This window comes from Puntigrus tetrazona, chromosome 20, assembly GCF_018831695.1.
Source record: "Puntigrus tetrazona isolate hp1 chromosome 20, ASM1883169v1, whole genome shotgun sequence".
In the NCBI taxonomy this organism is placed as follows: domain Eukaryota; kingdom Metazoa; phylum Chordata; class Actinopteri; order Cypriniformes; family Cyprinidae; genus Puntigrus; species Puntigrus tetrazona.
In genome coordinates, this window is record NC_056718.1 from 6181720 (window position 1) to 6209040 (window position 27321).

At 39.5% G+C, this 27321-nt stretch overlaps 2 protein-coding genes across 3 annotated transcripts in view; one reads left to right on the forward strand and one right to left on the reverse strand.

Annotated features, from left to right (window-relative positions):
* Nucleotides 1-9327, forward strand: part of rad51b (RAD51 paralog B) — a 28883-nt gene extending 19556 nt beyond the window's left edge. For both annotated transcript variants that reach the window (XM_043220010.1, XM_043220011.1), the window contains exon 10: nucleotides 8493-9327. In XM_043220010.1, coding sequence (XP_043075945.1) covers nucleotides 8493-8608 — 116 coding nt within the window. In that variant the 3' untranslated portion in view covers nucleotides 8609-9327. The remainder of the gene's footprint in view (nucleotides 1-8492) is intronic.
* Nucleotides 9328-11714: 2387 nt separating this feature from the next.
* On the reverse strand, nucleotides 11715-16436 carry zfp36l1b (zinc finger protein 36, C3H type-like 1b). Its single transcript, XM_043220012.1, has 2 exons — nucleotides 16232-16436; nucleotides 11715-14561 (listed from the first exon to the last, which is right to left on the reverse strand). Exons 1-2 carry the CDS (start codon nucleotides 16280-16282, stop codon nucleotides 13557-13559), a joined length of 1056 nt encoding a protein of 351 aa, XP_043075947.1. The 5' UTR covers nucleotides 16283-16436; the 3' UTR covers nucleotides 11715-13556.
* Between the last annotated feature and the right edge of the window lie 10885 nt (nucleotides 16437-27321).

The following is a 27321-nucleotide window of genomic DNA, read 5'->3' on the forward strand; positions in this document are numbered from 1 at the left end:
ATATAAAGTATGGATGTACTTACAAGAATCAGATGGTGCATGTACAGAACAAAATGTACTATTCTAGTGACAAAATTTGCTTCATGAACCCTGTGTGCCTATATTGTGGACTTAACCCGAATGGGGCATCAGAGGCTGGAAGTCCTCACCTACCTCAGCAATGCTTTGCACGGGTTTTAATAATAAGTCAAGCCTTCTTTCAAACTACCCTGATTAAAAAAATAAGTAAATATCTTGAGTCTATTATTTGAAGTAGTACCTGAATTCTATGCAGAAAATGAAGCTACTTATGCTCACAGGGTGATTTAAGGTAGGTTTGCAGTCTGAGCTTGCGATAAACTGGGGTTGTCATGGGGTTAGTCATACACATCTCTGTACCTAAGAGATGAGTGTTGGCGTACATGCACTTTAATGATTAACCTTTACACCAGTGTTAGTGAGGTCACAGACGGCAGCTTCTGGTGTCGGTCAGAACACAACAGCTGCTTGAAGGGATTAACTGTCTATTTCTCCCTTTTAGATCTCTCTCTCATTCTGTTTCTCACTATCTCAACACATATTTAATTTCAGACTGCCTCCTAATATACAATTTTGCTTAAAATTTCACATGCACCTCTCAGCCCTCATTCTACAAATACGAATTACACCTTCTCTGGACCAGATTCACAGCCCTTTGCTCTTGGTATGATGTTACATTTGAATATTGCACTCTAGCTGAACTCTGAAGCAAATAGCTGATTTGAAACATCTATACAGTGCTCGTCATTGTATAATTGTTTCTCTTGACCTGTTGCTCAGAGCAAAGATTGTATTTTTAAGCTTTGTTCAGCAGGAACTAAGCGCTTTTGTGATGTGCACTTATGCACATCGCAGGATGTTTTTCGTATGATTAGTGTACATAAAAACCTTGTGCGATCAACCATGGTAGAGATAACTATGATCAATGCTTTGTACCTGTAGTGAAAGTCCGAAATACGTGGGAAAGTTCACAGTACCATCCAGAGGTGGATGAGAATACTGTGTATACACTGACATAATTATTTTTGTTGATAGACACCTATGTTCCAGATACCCACTTCATAAATTTCTGGGGGCCTAGATTGCTGCAGTTATGCTGTTTTCCATTTGCTGATGCAACCGGATGTGTCAATAAGCCTTTTGCTGATTGGCCTACTCAAAGACACGTGTACATTTTTCAGCTTGTGTGGAAGACACAATTGAGATAAATTATGAATGCTCGCTTTTGGTGTGCGAACACACCATTACAGCACTGAATTTAATTATTTAAAATTCTCAAAATCGTGTAGTGTAGTTTATTCTTATGGCAAAGCAAAACTTTTTTCAGCACTTGTCCAGCTATTCTAAGATTTGTTCTCACTGAAAAAAGTTGTTTCCTAAGAAGTTAAACTTAGTTGTACTGGCAGAGCTAAAACAATGGAACGTTATAATTGTCCTTAGCCCTGCCTATGCTCTATTAGGTTCTGTTGGAAAACTGTTATGTAATACATCTAATAACAGTAGTGTTGGTCCAACCTCATTGGATTGTGGTAGCTTTCTTTCCGTAAAGGGCAGGGAAAAGCAGGTCTGGGATAATGCTGCTTCGGTTGCTATACTACAGCTTAAGACTGTGCCTTTAATGAGAGTGGTAACAGGACTAGATGGTTGGAGGCAAAGGGAAGCCTTTGGGAACAGCAATATCCTCTTGGAATTAAATTGCCAGGTTCAGCTTTGATCCTTTGGAGAGGAGATTTTATTTAGTCCAGCATTGGTTTTACCCCCCACCTACCCCCTCTCTCTCAACTGCTCGCGTTTTTCATTACCAGCAACTGGGTAGAGAGTGGTACAGTTGTTGAAGAGAGGAGTGTATCGTAAGAATATGCAAATAGGTGGCTTGAGAATGATGAGGATACTATATTTGTGGCCTCGGGGAGTGGTCAACCCCAATGATGTGTTGCGTTCTCCTCATTATCTCATTTTCCCTCTCTTTGTGTTAGGTATAAACACACAGAATCATAGAGGGAGCTAGGGTGGGCCCGTCAAAATAAGGGTTGTCTTCTCTAGCTGACAGATCTGTGTGTGGTCTTCCAGGATTTGGGAAATAGACCTAACCAAAGAGGTCAGCAGCCATAACCATCAAGCTTGGCTCAACAAGCCAAGCTTTACCCAAAACACTCTACAAGACTGTCTGCAGAAATTACTTATGCTTTTTATGAAGATCTTCTGAAATCGCTTAATGTGGAATTATCTATGTTGTAAAATATCTAAATTATTTTAATGATTCTGGTAACATTAAAATGTATTTGACCAATTGTGAGTCACCACATCACTAACCCATTTGACCAAACACTTACCAAATGCTTTTCAGTACAGATTATAGTTGGCTAATGCTGCCGAAAAATCTGAGCATGAAATGGTTTGAATTTGCACTGTACTGAATGGTGTTCTAATAAAATTGGTACTGTTATTCAACAAGCTCAAAATGGTTTGGCCTGATGGTAAAAAAAAAAAAAAAAAAAAAAAAGGTTTCTGGTTTAGATTTAATTGTTGGTTAAAAAATACAAAGTTAATACAAATACAAGTATATTAGCTATATTTTCATTTTTTATCAAAAAATCTTCCAAAATTTTTACCACATTCTCAAAAATCTTCTTTTTTTAAAAAAAATGGGGTCCTCCAGGTAAATTTAATCAAGTTCTTCCCTAAACATGCTTTGGCATGTTTTAAGTTGTTCCAATAAATTTCCACATTAAATGCTTCTAGTTTCAGATAATATGCGTGAAGTTTCACTTCAGATATGTCTTTGTGTATTAAAGAATATCCAGTGCTGGGAATCCCCAGCGTAATTGCTTCAGGCTGAATTAGCCCGGATTTAGAGCCGTCTGACGCCGCAAAATACAAAGCAAAGTCAATGAATGACTGTAAAGCAATCGCCAGGAACTACAGAGTCTGTATTTGGTTCTTTTGGCAAGGTCATAACTAGACTTTTTTACTTGCATAATATTCACTTACTTAATTATAAAGGAAAAGATTTTCGGTTCAAGACCAGTTGATGCGAGCCGATGGACAGTGAAGGGTTAAGTGTGTTTCCTGCAGGAGAATAAATTAAATGTGGCCATAATCACATTGCAGGAATGCAGTCAGTGTACTCTTGTGAAACACCCCCTAAGCCCTGGCTCGGCTCCACTCTCTCAGCGCCTCACACAAAGATGGCTTTGTTCTCTCCCCCTCTCCCTTTTCTCTTTCTCTTTCTCGACTTTTCATTTCTTTGCCTCCTCCTAACTCCCATTTGCTCTCCTCTATCCCAGTTTTACTTTCCCTCTCAGTCAGTTAGCGTTTTCCTTTTCCACTTTTACTTTCTCTCTTTTTCATGGATTCTGGGTTTTCCCCATACCTTCCCCTGCTTTTATTTTGTTTGGAAGATCATATTTCTGGACTGCCATGTTTCATTTTGTTCATGTTGTGTTATTGCTTGTTTTCTCTAGAAGAAAATCTTTATGATTTATAAAGAAAATAAGTTGCTGAAAGCAGCAGCACAAGAAATCACCTTTTTTTTAACATCGCACCAACCAAAACCTCATGCAGCCCCACATCATGCTGAGGCTTGTATATACAATATGCTTTCAATGGCTAGATTATCAGATATACATTAATGCAGAATTGTGCTTTGCATTGTCACTGATGACCATATTAGAAACCTACCTGTTTACAAAAGCTCAAGAAGCTAGAAAGTGACCATATTGTCACCAAAACAACTTTGAACTTGACACTTTAGTTTTGTTGTGAGCCACTTCCTCAGACTCAAATTAGAGAATCATCGAAAGAATTGTCCTGCTGAAAGGCTGTTCATTTTCAGTTACTGATTTACCCAGGTGTTGGGTAATTTCTGGAAATGTGTTCCTTCTTGCTCGATCAATTGGTGAAACGACGTGCAAGAACTGGCGGGTTTTCTTCTAGGAACCGTCATCTGCTCGCATCTCAGAGTGCAGCTGCTGCTCTGTATTCCAGCCACACGTGCATCCATGTGAATATGGAAGTACCAAACGAAAGCCTCTGCATAAGCCATGTTTCCCTTAAGATTCATTTGTTTCACAGGTGCTGGTGCTTTACCAGAGCTCACTGAGTGTATGTGTGTGCACACAAGCACATGTGCAGATTTCTGTCCGTGCTTATGTGTCAGTGTCATTGTTGAACAGAAACCCCCTTCTATTTAAGTGCTCAACAGAATGACTCACCCTGTCACAGCTGCAAATGTCTATACTCCCAGGACTCAGTGTTCCTCTTTCAGCAGAGGGCATTGCATACATGGGTACCAATACTCCTGGCTGTGCAGTAACTTTCAATGAAACCCAGACAGATCCCTGTCGGTTGGATTCGTCTTCCTGATCCCCGAGGCCTAGCCTATAAAGAATGAGGTTAAGTTGAGCTACATGAACTATCCTGACCCTACCTCCAATAAAAAAACAAGCCTGCAAACAATGGTGTTTACTGTCAATGGTGGTTATCGTCCAATTCATTAAATTTATATCGAGATTATGTAAGGGCAGTTACACAACTGCAGTCCCCCTTTTCTGTTCTTCATATTTTGGCTCTGTTGAAAAGCCACAGTGTCCTCAAAGCTCCACAGAGGAAATGGAGCATTTCTGAATCAGAACATTTTTTTTTTTTGCTGATGTCCCCAGCCTTGGCTCACAAAGGACAAAACGAGGCCCTTATTAAGCTGCCCCTTTGCCAGGCCACATGGAGGATTTGCGAGTTCAATGGGATCTGCAGGAACAACAAGGGAACAACGAAACTCTTCATCCTGTCAGGAAAGCATGGCAGAGGATCCTGGACCTACGGCCTGTTTTCGACTTATTTGAAGCCTGGGCAACATGAAAGTACCATTTTTTTTACCCAGCGTGTCTAAGCTAAAGCCTCACATTATTTTCACACAGATAAACTTGAAACAAAAGGCCTTGGCTGAGTCAATGTTTCCAGCAGAGTGAGGAGTAGAGGGATTTTACAGAGCTGTACCATGTGTCTTGGCCAGTACCGCACTGACTCATTATTAGCAATCAGTGTTGGATCTGGATGCCTTTAGCTGCTGTGGTTCTACGGGGTAAAGGCTCCCATGATTGTGAGACGTTTTTCGAGCTGCTCATCTCTGTAATTTAGCAATTCGGTTTGATTATTGTGGGGGATTTGTTTCGACTGAACCCAGAATAGCTCGGGGGTTTACTAATCATTTCTGTTTCCTAAGACATGCTGCTCAAGTGCAAAAACAGATTTTGATGGGGCTGACAGGTTCTCCGCAGCTCTGGTTTCTCAGAGAAGTTTTCTGGACTGCGGTTCTCCAGGTGAAGGGGCCCTTTCTGTGTTACCTTATAGCAGCAGGTTTCTCTGAGGTGTTCATTTCAAGAAACCTTTTATCTCCGACTCCCAGCCCTCCAGACTCCATCTGAGCTTCATAAATCAAAGAGGCAGAGTTGCAGGGGTCGACGCGAAAGCCCTCGAGAGGAGTCGTCTCTTGTTCGCTCGCTGCTTGTCCTGGTTCAACGATTTGGGCCTCGCGAACCGGAACGCTTATTTTACATCTGTACTACTTCATACTGCTACTTCTCAAAGCACTTATATGCCATTTCCAAAAGGGCAGCATGAAGAACGGTGAGCGTAAGGCCATGTACACCCCTCCTGAGCTACAGGTTTCCATTCGCTATTTCCTGTCTCGCCACTCTTGCAAGGACTTGCCCCATGTGTTCTGCTTTATGGAGTAATAAAAAAGCGTAATAGCTCTCATCTATTCTTGTTAACAGCACAGTGTGCGTTTGTCTGAGTGTGACAAAGGGTGAGAGAAAGACTGGATATGAAGCAAATTTGGAGCGGCCCCCTTGAAGGCATATGTAAACATTTACGGTTTGTCTCAAGCTGCTGGTGTGATTACAGAGGCCGTACTGTACAGAGGCAGTCAAATGGAAAATGCAGAGCACATGAGTATGAGTGGCCTACTTGCCCGACCACTCTGCTTCATGGTATTAGCAGGGCGCTGCCTCTCGAAACTAATGCGTTGCGTCTGATATAGATGCTTGTTAGGAGATTTAGTCAACATCCGTCTACACTCTGTTCAAGTATGTTTATGGGTTTGCTTATCTCCAGACTGAATAGATGCCGTAGTACAGGGAGGGGATCAGACTCGGCGGCGTAGAGTGACGCAATGGAAACGCAACCAGATGAAGTAAATAATTATGTTTGTAAGCGACATGCTTACACTGGAATACCAGCCATGTCAAATGAGCAGTCGGTTCTGAAGGATTCATCCAATGCAAACCCTCTTATGATGTGTCATGTGTCTTTACTGGTTGTTTTTGTTACGGGAAACTGGAGAAATCAGTCATGCCTGTTATTACTCCAAGCATGGAAGCTGCCAGTGTGTGGGATGCTAATATCACTCAAAGGTTGTACATGGGGTGTACAAAGGGTTAGTTCACCCCAAAATGAAAAATTTGTTATCAGTCACTTACCCCCATGTCATTCCAAACCCATAAAAGCTTTGTTCACCTTCAGAAGACAATTTAAGATATTTTAGATGAAAACCATGAGGCTTGTGACTGTCCCATTTACTGCCAAGTAAATACCACTTGAGAACCAGAAAAGTATGAAACGCCTTGTCAGAATGAACCATCTTCCATCTGTGGTTCAATCTGAACTTTGTGAAGCTATAAGAATGCTTTTTGTATGCAGATAAAATAAAAATAATGGCTATAATCATTTTTAAACATTTTGTCTCATCTCCGTCATTGTAGCGCCATTTAGAGAATATCAGTTGGACGCAAAAATAGTGTACACTTTTCTGTGTTAACTGCACCAGAAGGATATGTTTTCATGTTTTTATTTATTCTTTGATTCGAGTGAAAACAGCATATCTGTGTGTCGCGGCTGACAAAGAACAGTATATGGTATTTGCATTTAGAGCATATTTTCAAAAAACTCAGTAATGCAGAGAATTAAAAAAAATATATTTACAATATTTATATGTACAAAAAGTATTCTCGTCACTTCGTAAAGTTCGGATTGGACCACTGATGGCAGATGGAGTATTCTGATGTTTTTCATACTTGTCTTGAGCCTTAGTGTAATTTACTTGGCAATCAATGGGACAGTGACAAGCCCTCAGTTTTTATCCAGAATATCTTAACCTGTGCTCTGAAGACGATTTTATGGGTTTGGGACGGATTGGGGGTAAGTGATTAAATTACTAAATTTAATCACAAATTTAATCAAGTAACCCTTTAAAGTTGTTCACACTGATAGCAATGTAAGATGTCAAAGTGGCTGATATCATTCCATTTCAGCCCAAATAATGAAGATTATTGTTGATGCACCAGCTTTATACAAATAAGCAGTGCGGAGATAGCAGATACCTATAGTGATCTACCGTCACAGACAGATTTTTTTGAGCTGCCTGTAGGAATTGGGCTTCACTGGAAGTGTGCAGTTCATGTATTTGCCTTCTATTCTAGGGCCCCATCATGAGGTTTGGACTGAAAATGAAACAAGACTAGCACCCAGCCTCATGGGAGACGTTTTTCTCATGAAAAACCAGAGCTTGGGCATCGAGAGGTTTCATAATGAGCATCACGGCCACAGGAATGACAGTAGCAAAACATAGCTGGATGTGTACTTAGCCATGTTCTACATTGTCGTCCCCCACAAACCTGGCCACATTAAATTTGGCACTCGTTTCCCTCAGCTGCTCAGTAGAAGTATGTTTGCTTGGGTTTTATGGGAATTCACATTGGACGTTTAACCGCTTCGGGCCCTTACTAAGACTCAAAGCACCATAGATTACAACGGGGGACCAACCTAACGGCTCTGGAGGCCTTATTTCCTCCCGCAAACTTTCACTCAAATTGATGTCTGTGTGTATACTGTATATATGAATATAGTACCATCATGAAGTGATGCGCCAAAGTAAAACCAACCCCTATTTTTCTTGTCACATCTGTTTTGAAGTCTTTTTTGAAGCGTTTACCAGAAACATGAGCCACTTAACTCTAATAAGGTAAACTAGGGAGACACTGGTCAACACTGAAGGATTGCTCATAGGTCAAATAAAGGGATGAAGAGAAATCTTGCAGATGCTAAATCTGTTCTTTTTATAGTTTAAAGAATATTAAATACTTAAAATAATAAGTTACTTACTGTCACTGATCAAGGCCCATGTGCGAATAATGATATCTTGTTTTGTTATAATTTTATTCATTTATTTATTCATTCAATATAGGTTGGTGCATGTTAGTTGCGTCACATTGGCTTTTATTTAACTAACAAGTTTTGTTGTTTTTTATCGTATATATTTGTTTCTTTTGCAGTTCTTTCTTAAGAAGATTACCAACAAGGAATAATAATTCTCTAAAAAAGTCTCTTTACAGTCATAGACTCATAGATGTTAGCTTCGATGGTTTAAACCTCACTAAAAATATCAAAAAGTATTTTTATGCTTTTATGTTTTCCAGGGAATGAAAACCCAGAAAGTTTTTTTAATCAAGGAACAGATCCAGGGCTTCAGCCAATCAGAGTGAGGACGGGCTTCATCTACAACCCTTCCCAGGCCACGCCTTCTACTTGTTAAGAAGTTCCTTTGGCCGCAGAACTCAGTGACTGTTATTGCCCTATTTAAAGGCCCGGTAAACAAATGTGAAGTGACTGATGTTTTCTATGTCAGTTAAACTCTCAATGCCGTCCATTATCTGAAGATAACGACATGCGATGATGCATTTGAACATCAAGGTTATTTCGACGGTCATTCGATGACTAATGAATTACACAGAATTTAATATTTATCATCCACCGTAGCTATCCCTGACCCCACGGCTGCTCTGAAATTTCTGTCAGGTACAAGCCGTGGTTAAACATTGCAGGAACATGTGGTGGACAGACACAAAGCAGACGGATTGGACTTCGTAGAACATTACCTCGCTTTTCATCCAGTTAGAAAACTGCGACATCAGTCAGCTATTGATTGACAGACGTATTTTTTTTCTCTCGCTGGTCGTGTGATAAGACAGCAGTCTTGGACAAACGCTTCTTGACCCTGACTAGCCGTTGCCATGGCTTCTATTCCCATGACTCCTGTTCCCATGGTTCCTCTGCCTTAGAGGGAAGTTTGTCTGATTAGATGAACAATGGTGTTATTTTGGGTGGTTCCTCTTTTTTTGCCATGTTTTGCTTTTGCTTGTATATGTGCAGAGATACGCATTTACACGTTCTTTGTATTTATTTTTTACGACCTGTTCCTTCCTTGCACAGCTTTTACAGAGATCTATTATTAATAAATGCAAACTCAAGGTCTTACGGACTCTAATTATTTCGATTTCATCAGCAGATTCTGCTGACAGCGCGGACGAGGGTGACATCTTTAGCTCTCGGCCAGCAGATAAAGTCAGTTGTGACAGCCAAACACGCAATGCTGAGTAGGTGTTCTTTCTGTCTATGTTTCTCTTTCATCCACTTTCTGTATACCTCTCCTCCCTTCCCCCCATAAGCGGACTGATAGGCTGAGAGTTGACATGCTTTGACAGATCTTTTAATGGTCGACCTGTGGCGATATCGCTGCCTGTGCCTGTACCGAAGGGAGGAAAACTCTCTTTCCTCCCCTGCAAAACAGAAGGCTCTGGAGGGGGAAAAAAAATGAAAGTTTGTGTAAAAATCAGAGCAGAGAGTCATGAGATCCTGGGCGCAAAGTCCACAGTGATCTGCGCTCATCCATCACGTCAGGCTTTGTCACAATACAAACCAGCCGCACAAAAAAATCTGAATTTGAAATTTGAATATCATTTTTTTTTTTTTTAAATTAACCTTTATTTTATTTTTATTTTATTTTAGCAATGTTTGCTTTTTAATTGATCAAATTGGATGCCTGTGACTTTTTAGTTTTGTTCTGATTTCTGAGGCTTATTTGAGGTTAAACCAACAACTGCACGTTCCCTAAACTTGAAAATCCCCCAAATGCCCCTTTTAGTGCGAATCGTTTCAATCTCCTGATACTGTGAACTCGAGAGCAGAGCTCTTTTTTGTTTATTCATTGCCCTCTGAAACACTCAAGAGGAACAAAAAGAGCTGATAGAGGAATTACAAAGTCTATGCGAGTGTTGCTCAACTGCGACTTTGGCCTTATTCCTCATGTCTGTTCTTAAAGGCCCAGTGACCCACAGCCCTCGTGCGAATAGACACGAACTGTCAAGTGTGTGTTCTTGACAGAATAACTAACAATTACAGCACTTTTTTCCCAAAAATGACAAACACAAGTACTGGACTGCGGTTATGCTTTGCTATATAATGTTTTAAAGGGTTGCCTTTAAAATTAAAAAAATATATATATTATGTCATTGTTAACTTCCTCATGAAAAAAAGAACCACAATTATATAAAAATGAGTGCTCTCTTAGTGCATTATATATTTATATTTATACAGTTTATATATATATGTGTGTGTGTGTGTATGTGTATATATATTTTATTTCTTAAATGTATACATACATATATTAAATATCCACAATATAGACAGTTCACACACATTATGTAAACAATTTTTTTGTGCATTTAATCGTGACAGCACTAATAAAAATAAATGTATATGTATATAAATGTATATTATTTTTATTTATTCATTTACTTTGTAAAATCTGTCATTTTAAGTACCACTTTATTTTAATATATATTTTAAAATGTAATTTATTCCTGTGATGCGAAGCATCATTACTTTAATCTTCAGTGTCATACTTCATAAATCACTGCAATCTGCGGATTTACTGTACATAAAACATGATCATATGATCAATGTTGAAAACAGATGCTTTTTAGTTGTATGTTAAAACTTAGATACGAGTCTTTGTATCCAAGTCGTTCCTGTTACATCCATTTAATCGTAATAATTTCTTTTTAAAAATGTAATGTTTATCAACACAAGATTAAAGTTTGGTTAGTAAATGACAACGGGATTTTCTATTTAGGGTGAACTATTACTTTAAAGACCAAAGGCTAAAGCAGTGAAACTGCTGAACTTTGTACTACTCAGATGGCCATCTGGCTCCTATCTGCTATGATTGTATTCATGATCACAGCTTTCCTCAGGAATTCTCTCTGCAAGGGAAATTAAACTAAAACCAAGCAAAGAGTGACAGTGCTCGCAAAGTACAGATGCTTGTTCGGTGACGTAGGGAGCAAACATGTACTGTAGACTGCTAGTCCTAGGACAAGACCCCTTCTGTTACTACAGTAACAAACTGTCTGATCTCAAGGGGCCTGTGCTTTCTATCTAGTAGTCCCGTCATTGCCAGAACCTTTGAATGAGATTCAAAAAGCCATACACATCCGTGCCAGGAAAAGACATAGTTCAGGGGCTTTTCACATCCTTACTATTGGGCCGGGACAGAAGTTTGATTTCCTGTGTTTGAGCACTTTTCCAGGAAAACAGTTTGAGCTTTTTAGCCGGTTCATTAACAGCCCCCCGTCTCATAGCATTCAGCTGTATTGGGATCAGTGTGGAATGCACGTTTGTGGAGGAATAAGAATTTATCCGCGGAGAATGTCAAAATATGGCAAGAAATAATAAGCACAGCTGTTTGCATTAGAGCTGAGTATCAGAGCCAGTGGCCTCGCTACGCTGAACTTACAAAAAGCAACTTTTTGAAATCTTTTTGAGCCAAACAAAAAAAAAAAAAAAAAAGACAAGGTCAGTTTGCTTATAAATAGGTATTTTATTGATTTAAACTGCAATCTGTCGTTACAAAAGAAACATATTGATGCGAACAGCGGTAGCTGCTAACATAGGACACATTCAACTGTAGCTCTCTCGATGTCAATCCTGTTAACCTCCAATTTCAACTAAAATCTATATAACGACTCTGGATTACAATCCTAAAAAGGTTCAAGACTCTTGGAATGTACTGTTAGGCACTTAGCAAGTAGAAGTGGTCCAAAATCTGTAAATAAATAAGAATTTTGAGTCATAACAAATCAAAACAACACAATTGCTGGTTTCAAAATGGGCAAAATAAATACACAAATGCATATTTAACAATTCCCTTATTAACCGTCCATTTAGATCAAAATGCTGCTGCGATCAGAGGTTCGGACCACTGCAAGGGTCATGAGATTTGTACTATAATGCATTTATTGTCTACGATTTGTTCATACCAAAAGGAGTCTTAATGTGAGGATCCCAGTCTAAACATCAGATTTCTAAAATCACAGGCACAGGACTGTTATTGTCAAGACAACTCGGTTTACATTCTAGACGGTCGGAGCCAAATAATAAAGGATTACTGAGGCATAAACATCCTGAAACTGCAGTCCAACATTAGGGAGAAAAATAATAAATAAAATGCAAAACAATCCTCTTTGCATTCTCATTTTAAATTAAGTTTCACTTTAAAAATAAATCAAAATGTAGTTACAAAATGTCATTGCAGTATAATATATTAACTGTTGAAACTTAACGAAAAAAAGGTCTTCACAATCTTACGATTAATACGGAAGATCATAATTTAACATAAAGGAAAATATATTCTATTGTTTCATTATCCAGATAAATACAAACAAAATAAAAAAATGCTTACAATCAGCAATAAATACATTTTGATAAGTTAAATAAGCACTGACAAGCAAAACTTTCGGTTTGAAAGTTCTCGTTTCCAAACAGAAAATACCAACAATAATTGTAATGATGCAATAATAACTATATTATAACAATAATAGGGGAAATACAACGTTGAATTAATGATAGAACATTTCAACAATCTGTTTGCAACGAAACAATTAGTGGCCACTGAAGTCGCATCTTTAGTGGTAACATGAACAAGGACACCACTAAGGAACCAGAACACACTATTTTAGCACAAGGGATCACATGTTCTAGGGACAATTACCACGCTGACAGCACGTTTAGCACCACTAGACGTACAAATATCTTTCAGAATGATTCATACAAATCTAAGATGGGTTCGATTCTTTTTCTTAAAACCATTTCTCCCCCAGATCTCCGAAAATCAATCTGATCGAACAAGTAGGAAACAAATCGTTTGATAGGCACTTAAAGTCCCGAGGATCTACCGACGAAGGTCTTCCGCAAGAAAAGTGGCACTTCCAGGTCTGTAAAGCACGTTGTTGCTATAATATTCAGTAGATTCTTCGAACAACAAGGTCCTTGAACAAGTTTGAAAAGCTTGCTTTTTAGTTTGAACACTAGGAACTAAATATGGATTTGTTTTAACATGTTCCAGTGAGGATTTCGAGACCTCAGCGTTTAAGTGGGCCTTGAGGGGAACAGTTTTCTTGTTTTTGCTTTTACGTCAGGCGTGTTAAAGACGTCTAGGGAGGCTTGGGAACGCACTTGAAGGTTGACGCTACAGGGTTGTACGCTTTTGACTCAGTGGCTACGAGAACACTGTACTTTAGTCCACTTCTCTGCTGTAAACAAAGCAAGGACAGGAAGGGGATTGCTAGGAGGAAAATTACTCTCTTTCTCACCAGCTCTCTCTGTGCTTTCTCTCTCACGCCTGAAACCCCTGAGGACAGGTTTTAATCGTCAGAGATGGAGAGTCTGCTGAAGATGGGGAGGCGACGGGTTGCGTCCAGCACTGGTGACTCGGATCCGCTCTGGCTGCCCAGGCTGCTCTGGTAACCCTCCTGGTCGGAGAGAGAATCCGGAGGGCTTGGGGGCGACTCGGACATCGGCCTGAAGAAGGAGGGTGCGGTGGGAGAATGGGGACCGGGCAGATCGGGAACAGTGGTGCCACATAAACTAGGCGCAAACAAGTTGGCAAGCTCTTGGCTGGAGTAAGTGAAGGGGTTGCTGGGCCACTCGTTGCCGTCTTCGTTGGAAAATATGGGCGGAGGCGTGACAGAGGTCGGGCTGTCCTGGGAGCCACCTGAGCTTGGGAAACCGGCAAAGCTGTAGCTGTGATGAAGGCGAGGGCGCTCCATCTTGTTGAAGACGGAGAGAGGAGGCGGTCCGCGGCGCTCCTCTGCGTTGTGGATGAAGTGGCAGCGCGGGCCGTATGGGCAGTAACCGATGCTGTGGAAGGTGCGACAGAGCTCGGTCTTGTACTTGGGGTGGCGGTTTAGGCTACGAAGCTCGTGCATCCCATGGGCAAACTGACACTTGTCACCGTACTTGCAAATGCCGTTCTCCTCGAAGGGTCTGCAGAGTTCGGTCTTATAGCGGCTTGAGTTGACCTGGCTGTTTCCGTTGGCACTAATGCACGTGAGGTTGCTGGGCCTTAGACGCTCCCCGTTCTCAGAGTAGGACCGGTCGCGGAAGCGGTTCTCCTTGTTGTTGCTGCTCCCATTCATGGAGGCCGAGCTGTCCATCTTGAGGCTGTTGATGAATTGGTTCTGTGTTGATTTGGAACTGGTAACGGACACAGAGTGGCGGCGCTGGTAGAGTCCCACTGAAGGGGTACCCACCACCTTCCTGTCCAGCAGGGACCCGGTGGGGGTAAAGGGGGTATTGGCACCGGTGGTGGGGACAGACTGTAAATGGGGGCTGGAGAGGGGACTGTTGTAGCTCATCACTTTATTGTTCTGTAAGTGAAGGGGAAAAAAGAAACAATGTCTCAAAAAATGCAGCATGATTATGACTCCCGTTGCTCCAAATACCACCAGTGGGAGCTTGTTATATGTTGATGGTATTTTCTGTCTATGCCCCGGATTTAATTCTATTTTAAGGCTTAGCTATTTTTTGAACAGAGCTTGACCTTGAACTTTTAACCTACCCGGCAATCTCTTAAAAAGTGAAAGGTAAAAGATGAAAACTCTTGTATCATCTCCAGGAACTGCACAAATTGTGCTCAGTACTACGATAATTTATTGCACAACCAATAACTATGAAAGTGTTTTTCTACAGTAATAAAGTTACAAAACCTCACACGTCTACATTTAAATATATGCATAGCGATAAGAACACCATGTTTTATGATAAACAACATGTGTCTGTCTGTTGGACAGCTCTGGCCACTGTGTTGTATTATACTTTTTTGCTTTATCTTGTTTAATGAGGGTCAGGCAGCTCCTGAAGATTTATGCCAAAACAATTGTTATTTTTGTCATTTAAAATTGAATGGCGAGCAACATTCCATTTGTATTTAGGTCAAATGACAGCGTTAAAGTCGTTATTGACTGATAATATTGCCATCAGTAATACATGGGTTGAAATGCTAGGGCCTATCACGTGATAGCGCGATGTTTGAAATGAATGACCTTTACAAGCAACAGCAGAAGGTAAGATTGATGGCAGCGGCTCCAGGTTTAGCCCCTTCCTCACACAAAGCTATCATAAGACTCAAAATATCGCTCGGCGGTCAAATAAACCACTTCTGTGACATTTTGCCATCCGTTACCATTCTTTTTTTGTTTTCTTGAAGTAAGGAACACAACGCCACAGTGAATAGCACTGGTGAGTAAACTGTTCTTGAGTTAGCGGCCAAAAAATGATTTTAAAAGCGCGTTTTGCGACCTGTGTCGAGTTTCATTCGGTCCAGCTGTTTTGAAAGCAAGTACGCGTCCTGCGTCAACGCCCCTCGACGCGTCCTGCTTCAAACCAGCGTACACTACTTCTACGTCACGCGCAGGACGAGTTTTCGCGTTCAAAACAGCTGCATGTTCACGCGGTGCAACCTCGCATCGCTTACGGACACCTTTAATACGCTCGCGGCTGACCAACGGGTGCACTTTAATAGATGCATATCGAGCAAAGTTGCTGGTGAAATCCTACCGCGGAAAAGGAGAGGTTAATTTTTAAAAGCTGAAGTGTCGCGCACGACGGCCAACTCGCTGGTTTGATTGGGATGAAACCCAGACTCGTGGCCTTCCTCCGCGTTGTTTCAAGCGAAGCCGTGGTAAATAACGCACAACTTTACGTGACGCAGGCGATTCCCGGCGACGAATAAAACGCGGATACGCTGAACCGTTCTAATCTATTCGCTTTCCCCATTCCTTCCTAATCGATTAGCGATCGATAATTGCGTTTCGCGTGAAGCGCAGGACTTGATAAAAGCGCACAAGCTAAGATTCTCGTCCTGCTCTTGACGCACGCGCGCGCGCGCGCATAAGCCAGAAAAGTTTGACATCGGTGTAGAAAGCAGCATCTCAGACGGTTCTGCATTTTGTGCATGACGATTATGAGATATCGATCTGTTACTCGCTTATTTAAACTGCCGAGGCGCTTAAATCGGCTTGCCAAAAATATAAATTACCTTATTCGTCACTTCGTAGTCGAAGAAGGAGGACACAACAGTCGCGGTCATTGTCGAATCGGGGGTTGTTGAAAATACTTCAAAGTTGACAAACAGATGGTTTGTTAAGGCACGGTGGGAGTATTCCTGTGTTTGAAGGGTCTTTGATATAGTTCTGCCCCGCAGAGAGCCCCCTCTGTCCTGCCAAAACTTGCGCGCATATCCTTTATAAAAACTCGCGCAGTCTTCCTGACAGAGTGGGCGGGGTTAACGTTCCTGACCACGCCCCCTCCGCGCGTCTCTGACGTGATGAGTGGCATACTTTAACTCTTGATTACGAAATTTCATTTCTCCTTATCGTGAGTTTAATTTTTACTGCCTGGAGTGTCTCCTGAGCATTTCAATTAACCAATTCAGTGCGTTTCTAGCTGTATATATAATTTAACTATTTTAAAGTGAAGCGCGAGGTATTATATGGAAGATTATTTATAAATTAGTTGACTATTATAATGCACAGTGGGTCTCAGTGTAATCAAAAGAGCTGTACTCTTTATTACAAGCACATACTATTGCGCACATTATTAATAAACAAATCCAATACATCTGTAATAGTCTTTAAAAAGGTATTTCATGTGTATATATTTTTGTAGATAATCGATCAGTTTGCATATAGTTTATTTAAAGGCACAAAATAGAAACGTTATTTTGAAGAAAGATCATAAAATAATAAAGCAAAATATTTTTTTTAGAATTAGCCATACATTTATTACCATAATTTAGTTTTTTGAAATAATTTTATGATAATTATAATAAAGTAATATTTTTTTCTGTTTAAGAATTAGAGGGGACTGCATTGGCTTTCTATGTAATCTCATTTATTTTATTTTTTATTTTTTATTTCAATAAGACCACCAAACTTGAAGACATTACTAGGTAAAAATGACGTACAGTTTGTAAAAGAAAGTTAAGAATAAACTGTAAATGACTGCTCTGTACATGCTGCCAGCACATTCTCCTTCAGCGTTTCCAGGGTCTTGATCCTATAAAGCCGGGCACTGGCATATTTTTCTGTGCCAGTTTCTGGTTTCCTTTGTGCTGTTTTCTCCAAACATTACCCATAAATAGTTTCTGCAGATTCAGCTGACCCGTGGACTGTGTAAAAACCTCCTGTCCTGGACGCTTTGTCAGCTGTAACATCCCTTGCCAAAGACCCTGACCTTCAGTTTCGTTTTTTTTTTTTATCTAAAGTTTTAGCTCCAAAGTAATCACAGAAGTGCTTTTCAAAGTATGCTTCAGCTTGGTTTGTGTGTCACGGGCCTGTAACCACCAAAGAAAAGAGCGACGAGTTCCCCCAATAATAAAAAAAAAGGTCCCTAATATTTGATTTTCTTGATATTGCTCTGTTTTTTGTTTGGATGACAAAAGGTTCAGGAATGCTAAGTCTCACCAGCCTAACAGCACTTAGGACTAATCAAATCAAATAAGATGTACTATTATTTATATAGGTTTTAATGTTGAAAGAGTGTGAGATAAGATGTAGGTAGTTAATATTTAACAGCTCTTTTAGATGACTAACAGTAATATCCAGTGACACAAACTTCTTTTAATAGAAAATTGTTGCTTTTTTGGAATTAAAAATATAACCTAAATCATTTAACCCTACTTGAAAAGAAAAATTGCCGTTTTACTTCACAAATAAGAGTAAATGCCTCCATATTTTATACAAATATTAGTAATAATAGTACGTTTAATAGTTAAGTTGTTTGGATGGCAGTTTTAAAGTATATTTGTGTTCCCCAGAAGAAAGAAATCATGTATTTTTTCACATGAGCATATTTCTTTAGAACAAATTGAATAATTGACCTCAAAATTTAAATGGTGTATTTTTTTTTAAATCACGCGTTTGTGTAATTGTTTCAATTCTTTAAATCACTCAAGATTTCTATTTAATTTGGGTCGTCGACCCAAAGGGTGCCAAAGCGCAATTAAAGTATTCTCATTTCAAGAGATTCAAGAGCGATGGGTTTATTTTGGACTTCTGAAAGGTTTATTCCCTGAAAAACATAACTAAAATCCCTCGGGTGAAGGCCTTGAAAACCATAATCTTTGCTCGATTGACTCCTTTCCAATTACCCAATATCCCACATGTTGTTTTTGATGCATTTTCACGTCAATAAAATTATGTGTTCTGGATGTGACTAAATTTACAGAACAAAAGGTCGTTCTTCAGCCAAACTGCCAACAAACTCAGACCTGAACCGTCACGAACGGCCAAGTCAAATTAATTTGTGTTTGTCTTTTGGGTGGGTGACCGCAGGGACTAGTCCTGTTATAGCCCCGCTCGTGACCATAGGTCATGTTTTGCTTCCTATTCCGTTTATGACATTGACTCCGGGATTAATTGCTGAAATTATTCAGTGAAGTCAGCGGAATGCGAGTCAGATACGACTGTTCCTGTGAGAGCAGAACTTGCAATGGAAAATAAAACCAAAAGCAAGGTGGTGACATTCCCTGGCTCCCGTGTCTGGATGTGATTAGCCCGTAATGCGCAACATATGGGATCGAGACGAAAAAGAGATGGATGGATCCTTCGCGTAGACGTTCCCTAATGTAAAGATCCGCGCGTTTCCATCTCTCCTGTCTCCTAAGTGTAAAAGGTGTCCGAGGAAATGGAAAGGAACAGGACAGAACAACAGCTAGGTTTGTGGCGCCTGAATGTCGTTTAGAGACGTTGCGGTTTAGCTGTGTAACTCCGCGATGCATTCTGACGTGAAAATGCCTGTTTCAGGTTAGGGCCCTGTTTCAGAGCCGCGTGCTAATGCGAAACAGCTTTTATATTCAAACTCCACGAGAAAGGACGTTCGCTTATGTTTATGCATCGATATGAAACAGGAGAACTCGTCCCCAGGCGACCGTCGCTTATAGCCTACGCTTGTTATGATCTGCCGTGTCCTTATTTAGGGAGCATCTGGGGCCACGGCCTTGGAGATGGCCTGAAATCACACTAACACGATACCGATTCCCTGCATCCTCGGATAGATCCCAGCAGGTCCCATTCACACGTGACTCACGCCTGTGTAGAAGAACCAAAGCCATGCCTGTCTTTAGTCATAGTGAGTCACTCCAAAACCCACTTGATATATATATATGTTTTTAAATCCAAAATAATCAGAACCATTGCCTTCGGATTTTAATGAAGGAAGTACAATGAGTTCATCGTCACCTCATAGCAGCTCCGTCCGGATGATGCAAATGTTGTATTCTTTGCTTGAACCGTTATACCAGGAATTTATCATTTGATGCTTATTCTTAACAGATTTCTCTGCTCAAATCCCGGGGGCCACTGAGTTCATGTGGATTTATTATTGGTAATTCTGAAAGCCTTTTGATTCAACTGCGTATTTGGTTCAGACGGATTCGTGTAATTTGCAGTTTGTCTTTTTTTTAATTTTGTAGATCTGAAAATGCTGTTGCCGTCGAAGAGTGCGTACGTTGTAGAGGAAGCTCTGTTGAAATCTACATGTTGGATACACTGCTGTTGGTGATAAAAATATATCAAATAACCACCATATATAGCGTACGTGTAGCAGATCTGTACAGGTTTCTGAAGCACGCTGCAGCAAGCGCTAGCCAAGTAATTGAATGTTGAGCAGCAGATTGTTGGCTGCTGATGTGAAAAGAAACCAATCAGCTGGGCCATGTGATTAATAATGTGATTATATCAGACTGAGTTACAGCATAACGCTCAGCGCCATCTAGAGTAGCATGCAAAAGTTTGGGCACCCCTGGCATTAAGAGCTGGGGAGTGAAAACTTTTGAACAGGATGAATATGTTTAAAGTCTGTCTTATTTTGTTAAAATTGATTTTTTTTTTTCATATAGTACTGCCCTTTGGAATTTAGCTTCATCTTCAAATTTAAAAAGTTTTAACCCCTCGGCTCTTAATGCATCCTGTTTCTTTCTGGAGCAACAGTGAATGTTTGAACCTGTTTTTTAGTAGTTGTGATTGAGTTTCTAAACTGTCCTCAGTGTACAAAAAACATGAATCTCAAAAATCATACAGTCACTGTTGGAAAGGGTTCAAATATGCAAAAGATGCTGGAAAAGTGAAGAATCTGCAAGACGTGGAGGATTTTTCTGAAGAATAGTGCTCAGTTTAATAGCGCTCAGACTTTAAGAAAGCAAAAATCACAGGTTAAGAACACAGTATTAAGAACCAAGCAAAAATCATCATCTTTGTGGACAGGTTACTTAGGACAGTACAAATATGTTTATAATGATTTTTGTTTTATTTTTGTATTGATTTTTGTTTTATTTAGTTTTTTTGCACAGATTCAAAGGGTTCCTTAGAATCAAACCCATGGCCTTAATCATGTTTGTTTATAATTTGTCCTAGTTTGGCTTTGTGGACTACTATGTTTTTACAAATACTTTTAAATACTTTCACATAAATGAACATAATTTCAATCAAAACCTATGTTACCCTTTCTTTTGCAAACATTCAGTATTGACTAAAAAGCTGTAATTTAAGGGGGACTTTTGGCCTCGTTGTACCCTGCATGAGAGCCCAGAGACCTTGGCAGGTTTGCCCCAGACTGATGATGTGTTTTGTTATTGAAAGCGAGTTGGTTTAATTCTCAGCAGTGTTTTTTTCTGCCAGAATGTTGCAACATGTTGCCTCTCATTGCCGTTATGTTATTGTAGACATTCCCATGTATGATAAAGGGGGAACGAGAGAGACAGCGAAAGTGAAAAAATCAAGGGAAAAAGGGAGTGCTGTGATTTATTTTGGTTCACACACTGCGGTATGTTATTTCGCAAGAGGCCCTTGGCTAGATAAGGGCTTTGTGTTTTAAAATATGATTGATCGTGGAATTCTGCTGATTCTAATGCAGAGCTTACGACTGTTACGCTCATATATTTTCTCCGCCTTCATTTTATGTAACACAGCAAGGAGATAAAAGACACAATTTCACAAGAAAATCCTGCTCGTTGTCGTACACAGCATTCTTGTGTGCATCACGGTGCCAAAACTGTTGTGTCTAGAGACCCCAAAACATCTGGGAGGTTTAAGGAACTGGAACAGATACACAGACGCATCTGGTGTGATTTGTATAGGCCAGAAACGTTTGTTAAAGCTAGAAGAAATCAGGCATGTGTGATAAACATAGACCCTGCACTGCGCAAAGTTAGGTCAACAACAAATTTCGCAAGTTTTTGCCAAAAATCAAAAGCCAGGGATGAAAATTACGTGCTCATTTACTCACCCTTGTATATTTCCTGCATGACCTTATTTCTTCCACGCATCACCAAAAAAGAATATGTTTCTGTCCAAGACCTTGTTTAGTTCCCATTGACTTTTGTGACAATTCTTCAGAGTCACGTCACTCAAAATAACTTAGTTCTTAAGCAAATCCAGTATTTTAGTGAAACAATAGATCTAAAACGCACCATCTCTGAACCTCTGTTTGGTCTTGGAATACAACTTGAATCTTCATTAAACATTCCAAGATGTTTTAAATCACTAAATGAGAGTGTTTTCGCGTCTCAGACGAACTCACTGACACCCAGGCCGAAGCCGAAGGTTGTTTCTCTGCGACGCTGTTTATCTGTGTTAGATTATGTCTTAAGTATGAAGCACAAGGGAAGAATCACAGACAGCCCACGATGTAGCTGGAAGTTATTTAGAGGAGCTTATTTAGAGACGGAAGGAAGGAAAGGACAAGTTAATTCGTAAGGAAAGAAAGTAAGAGTGGAGTGTGCATTGTCAAGGCGCTGGAATGTAGTGGGGGCACTTGACGGTGTGACTAAACCATTTCTCATAGATGTAATCTGAAAAGGCCGACTTCAGTGTTAACTTGCTGATGGAGATCCAGGATGTGGGCGTTTTGGTTTGATACTCTAGCTACATTTTTTTTTTTCAGAAGGTACAGTAAACAAAGTAGTACTATGCAACTAAAACGTTTGTGGGTGATGAAATGAAATTACCCTGTCCATTCTGTAAAGCTTGACAGAGTTTTCCTTCTCTCAATCCATGAATCAACTAAAGACATGAACTGATATTTTTAACATCATGTTTGATTGTCAGTAGAACACCTCACTCCATATAAAACATGCTGGTATATTCACTACACCCTCATGTTGCTCCAAACCCGTATTTCAGTCTCTTTCATATGTCCATACTTTTAGGATGGAACATGTGCATCTGCCCCCATCCAACCTGACAGAGTTTGAAAGGTGAGGAGAGGAGAGGAGAAGAGTGGCTGATAATTGACAAATTGCTGATGAGCAAAGCTTGTCGCATCAAACAAAAAAGACTTGAGACTGTAAAGATACTTCAACTAATATTTAGCGGAAATATCCTTTAAAGTTTCCATTAAAGCTATCTCTGCACTGAGCGTTTCTTCTTCTTCTTCTTCTTCTCCTTCTCCTTCTCCTTTTCCTTCTCCTTCTCCTTCTCCTTCTCCTTCTCCTCCTCCCTTGATCCCTGCCTCTGAAAAACAGCCCCGTAGCATGAGGCTGACTCCAGCACACTTTACTTTTGGGATGGTACTCTGCAGGTACTCCTAAGCATCTCAAATTTGAGGTTAATGAATTACTTATGCAATGTACTTATTTTATTTTTAATACATTTACAAAGCTGTCAAAAAACAGTTTTTTTCTGTACAGTTATGGTGTATGGAGTGTGAATTAATGTGGAAAAAAAGTCATTTAAAGCAGTTTAACATACGAAAATGTGGGGGAAAAAAATGAAGGGGTATGAATACTTTCGCAAGGCACTGTATATATCCATACACAGAGTTCTGCCATGAAATTGTAGATGGCGCAGTCTAAGTCTAACTCAATCTGAGCTAATGACATCATCACATGGCACAGCTTATTGGCTCTCTCCTGGATCGGTAGCCAATGAGCTCGCTGCTCAACATTCAAATATATAACTAATGCTTGCTGTAGCATTTGCAGCTTGCTTCAGCAACCTCCACCTTTCCCAGCTTCACCTGTATAGATCAGCAATGAGGTGATTTATCTATGCTACAGGGAGTTATTTACTTCAAATTCAAATTTGAATTATAGTGTGTTCTATAGTGAACTCTCATGCCATTTTGGAAAGATGACTCTTTATTTTTGGATGAACTAACACCATTACTGTAATCCTACTGGAGGACTGATCCTGAATCTAATGTAACATACCATGTTGTTCTGTTTAATGAAGGGTAGTCATGTGCAAATGAAAGCCCTCTAACTCTGCCAAAAGGGGCCGTGTTGTGTCTAAAGCATTGCGTGAACAGAATCATAAAATCTGCAGACATCCAGGCAAAACCACAGGATCATTAAAAATGTATTACATTTAAGATCCATTTTGTTTTTGAAACCTGCTTTGCGTTTAGTTATTAAGTGTTTTAGTGAAAGAAAATATTTTACAGGTGAACATATTTTTTGTCTGAACACTACAGTATGTTCTGGTTGATAAACAATGACATACAGCGGCAAGCAAGCAGTGCAATTTGTTATCTTTAGATTAGGAAGTTATCAGAATACAATGAGCTGAAAACATACTTTCATGCTCTGAACGCTACAAATTTAAGGAAAGAATTATGCACAATAAAGGTCAAACCAACAAAGCCAGTGACCACAGAATGTCCACTGCATTTTTATACCCAGCTAACTGTATTTTGTGGCTCCATTTGAAGACTTTGTGGTAAAATTGAGCATTCTGGGTTATTTTCCACCATGGATAATAACATAAAAGTTAGAGGGTTAGTTCACCCAAAAATGAAAATGGTCATCAATTATTCACTATCATTTGGTTCCAAAACCATAAGACTGAAGATATCTTCAATTAAAGATATTTTTGTCCCTCAATTGAAAGTCCATTCTACTAAAACCTTGATGCTTCATAAATTTCATAATGTCATTTTAAAATTCATGTGAACTGAGAGATTTAATCAAAACCTCAAAATTTAATCAAAAACAAGATTGCTTTGTGTCATAAATTTTTTTGATCTTAACTCACATGTAAACATGGATCAAGACACATATTGAATGTCAAATATAGTAAATGGAAGCAACTTGACCTCATTGGTTTTTGCACGTCAAACAAAAGCTCATGAGCTTTATTTGTAGGCATTGCTTCACAACAACATGGCATATTTTTTTATTTTTGTCTGAAATAACCCTATATATAAACAGATAGGAATCCGTTAAATACCTTGTGCTTGTTAACTTGTTTATGAGTTTATATGAAAATTACATTGTTTGGAAGGTGATATTACCATACTGTACTATAAGTATATGTCTTCTAGTCGTTTTCTTTTCTTTACTTCCTTTAAGACTTGCACTCTATTGATATTAAAAGTTTACTCCACCCCAAAAAGGAAAATGCCATTAATCACTTACCCATGTTGTCCCAAACCCTTAAAAGCTTTGTTTATCTTCGTAACACAATTTAAGATTTTTTGGATAATATGGGGAGGCTTGTGACTCTCCAATTGACTGCCAAGTAATAATCACTGTCAAGGCCCATAAAAGTATAAAAGAGACCGTCAGAATACTCCATCCGCCATCATTGATTCAACCGCAATATTATGAAGCTACAAGAATACCAATAACACCAAGAAACTTAAATTAGCATGTAACTCTGATGCAGGTTAAATGCATCCAGCACTCCGTCATCATGATTTGCAAAGTTATATTTCGTCGTATCCTCAGGGCCTTTCCCATTGCAGTATCAGCTGACAGTACCTATGCATTTAGGTCACCGGCTCTTTCCATGGGATGGTTTTGTGGTATGTGCGTTTGTGATATAACAATCACCATTGTTTAGCTGCAGCTCCCGTCTCTGTCCAGAGGGTGAAACAAGAGGTGAAATCCACACGTGAGGTGGCGGATCGTCTACGGTACTCTTCTGTAGTAGGAAAAGGTGGGGATACGCTGTGCCCCGGGCTGCAGCCGGACTCCACGAGATCTAGTATTTCACCGCACATGAAAGAGAAGCCTCTCTTTGTGGCTGGGATATTATCCCTATTTATTCCCATTCCTGAAATCCAACCCTTACAGGACAAGAGCAGCGAGATAAAGCTAGACAATGAATGACGCAGATTTGTCCTTTCCCTTGGTCTTGATCTGTCCCCGTTCGACTCTTTTTAGGATGTTTCATTTGCTAGACTTGATCTGTTGTTTTACAGTGGCTTGTGTAACTTAGTGACGTGTACGTTTTTGATTCTTACTGAACTTGAACGAACTACATAGACAGTAACTGCGTCAGTTATTCAGCTCACAAATGACTTGACTTCACATTCGGTAAAAAACTAACTCCGTAAAACAGTTTTGAAAGTTATTTTTGAACATGAAATGTGATCTATGAGCTTTATGCAGTGCTTGTCATCATAAAGGATTGTCTTCCTCGCGCACAATTCAATATGGTGTCCGCCTTAGGGTTTGTATTAGTGTTTTGCTAAGCTAATAGCGAGATATTTCCTTTTAATTAGTTTGAATTTTTAATAAGTTCTGTTGACAACAATAGAACCGTGCTTTTGGAACACTTGACTATGGGGAATATTTGAATTTACACTAGAAAAAGATTTAAAAGATAATTTTGTATGTAAATTAGATATTAAAACAAACATGCTTCAACTTTAATTTAGTATTTTAATATAGAATCGTCTGTTTGTTCATTAAAGGGTACATTTAGTTCTCAACAAAAACTTCATTCTGCCATTGAAACTCAAATAATGTACTTGTACTGAAAGCATGTTTTTGTTCAGTGAAAACTCAATAATATTTACATCATTTACCACTGTAGCCTTGGGCAGTACATAATATTAGTTATGTCCGCTCCAAAAGTAATGGCCTGGTCATGTGTCCTGCTGTATATGGGCAGCCATTCATTCATTATTAATGCATCCTATCATGGTCAAAAAGTAATAATCTGGATGCCTGTGAGAGGCTCCCAGCAATGCACCAAGGCATTTGCCTAGTCTGGCTCCAAAGACTGAACCTATGGTCTGTCTAAAGAAATATTCTGCGTTCAGTTAATCTTAATCAACAGTATTCGTGGCGAAATGTTGATACGATTTTTTCAAACAAAAAAAGATTACAGGGAGGCATGCGTAACAGAAGTGAACAGGGAAAATTATGTTTTAGAGGATTTAAAAGCTGAAATATAAAGCTTGGTTTAATAAAACACCAATTCTACTGTTAAAATGTGTTTTATTTGAGCTTTAATTAATGTTTTGCCATTATTTCAGGGTTTATGCAATTGCATTGTACAACTGTACGCAATTGAAAAATTTTAAATTAATTTATTTAAATTAGGATGTCAGCGATCATGAATTGGCTCCATTCACTTCCATTGTAAGTACTTTACTGTAATACCTAGACATCTGCATTAGTGTAAGTGATTTCCTTTATGGTAATAAATATTATTCTACAAAACAAATGCTGTTGATTGAGTATAATGGGATACTTTACTCAAAAACATTTTGTCATCATTTACTCACCTCCAATTTGTTCCAGACCTGCATAAGAACCTGCTTGTTCTTTCCTCTGTTGAATAGAAGATATTTTGAAAAATGTTCGTAAGGTAAGTAAACGAGGACAGAATTAAAATTTTTGGGTGATCTTTTTTGTTTTTACTTGTACTGAGCCCGGAATATTCCTTCAAATTCTTTCTAGGTAAGGAGCAATCTGTTTTTTGGACGGAGCAAATGTGTAAAACGAATGAATTATCACTGATTGTTTTGACAAAGAAACCTTAGTCCCCAGGGGATCATGAGGGAATTTCCCAGCATGCTCCGTCTTACTTTTTGGCAGCCTATGTCCCTGCTACCACACCGCTCCAGAGTGAGATGGTGAACCTTGCACCGTTGAATGGCTGCCAAATTCAACAGTGTGCGCTTTTGCAACGCCTCCGTCACCCTGATAAACCGCACTTAACTTAACATCTACATTTACGCCTAAAGTTATTTGTTTACTACCGTATATCAGCTATGAAGAACCTCAGCACTGCTTAACTAGGTACAGTTTACTTTAACAGCACTGTACTGTACTGTCTGATGCAAATAACAAAAGAAGCTGCTTATCTTTCTGGCCTGTTTCCAAAAAGCCTTTGC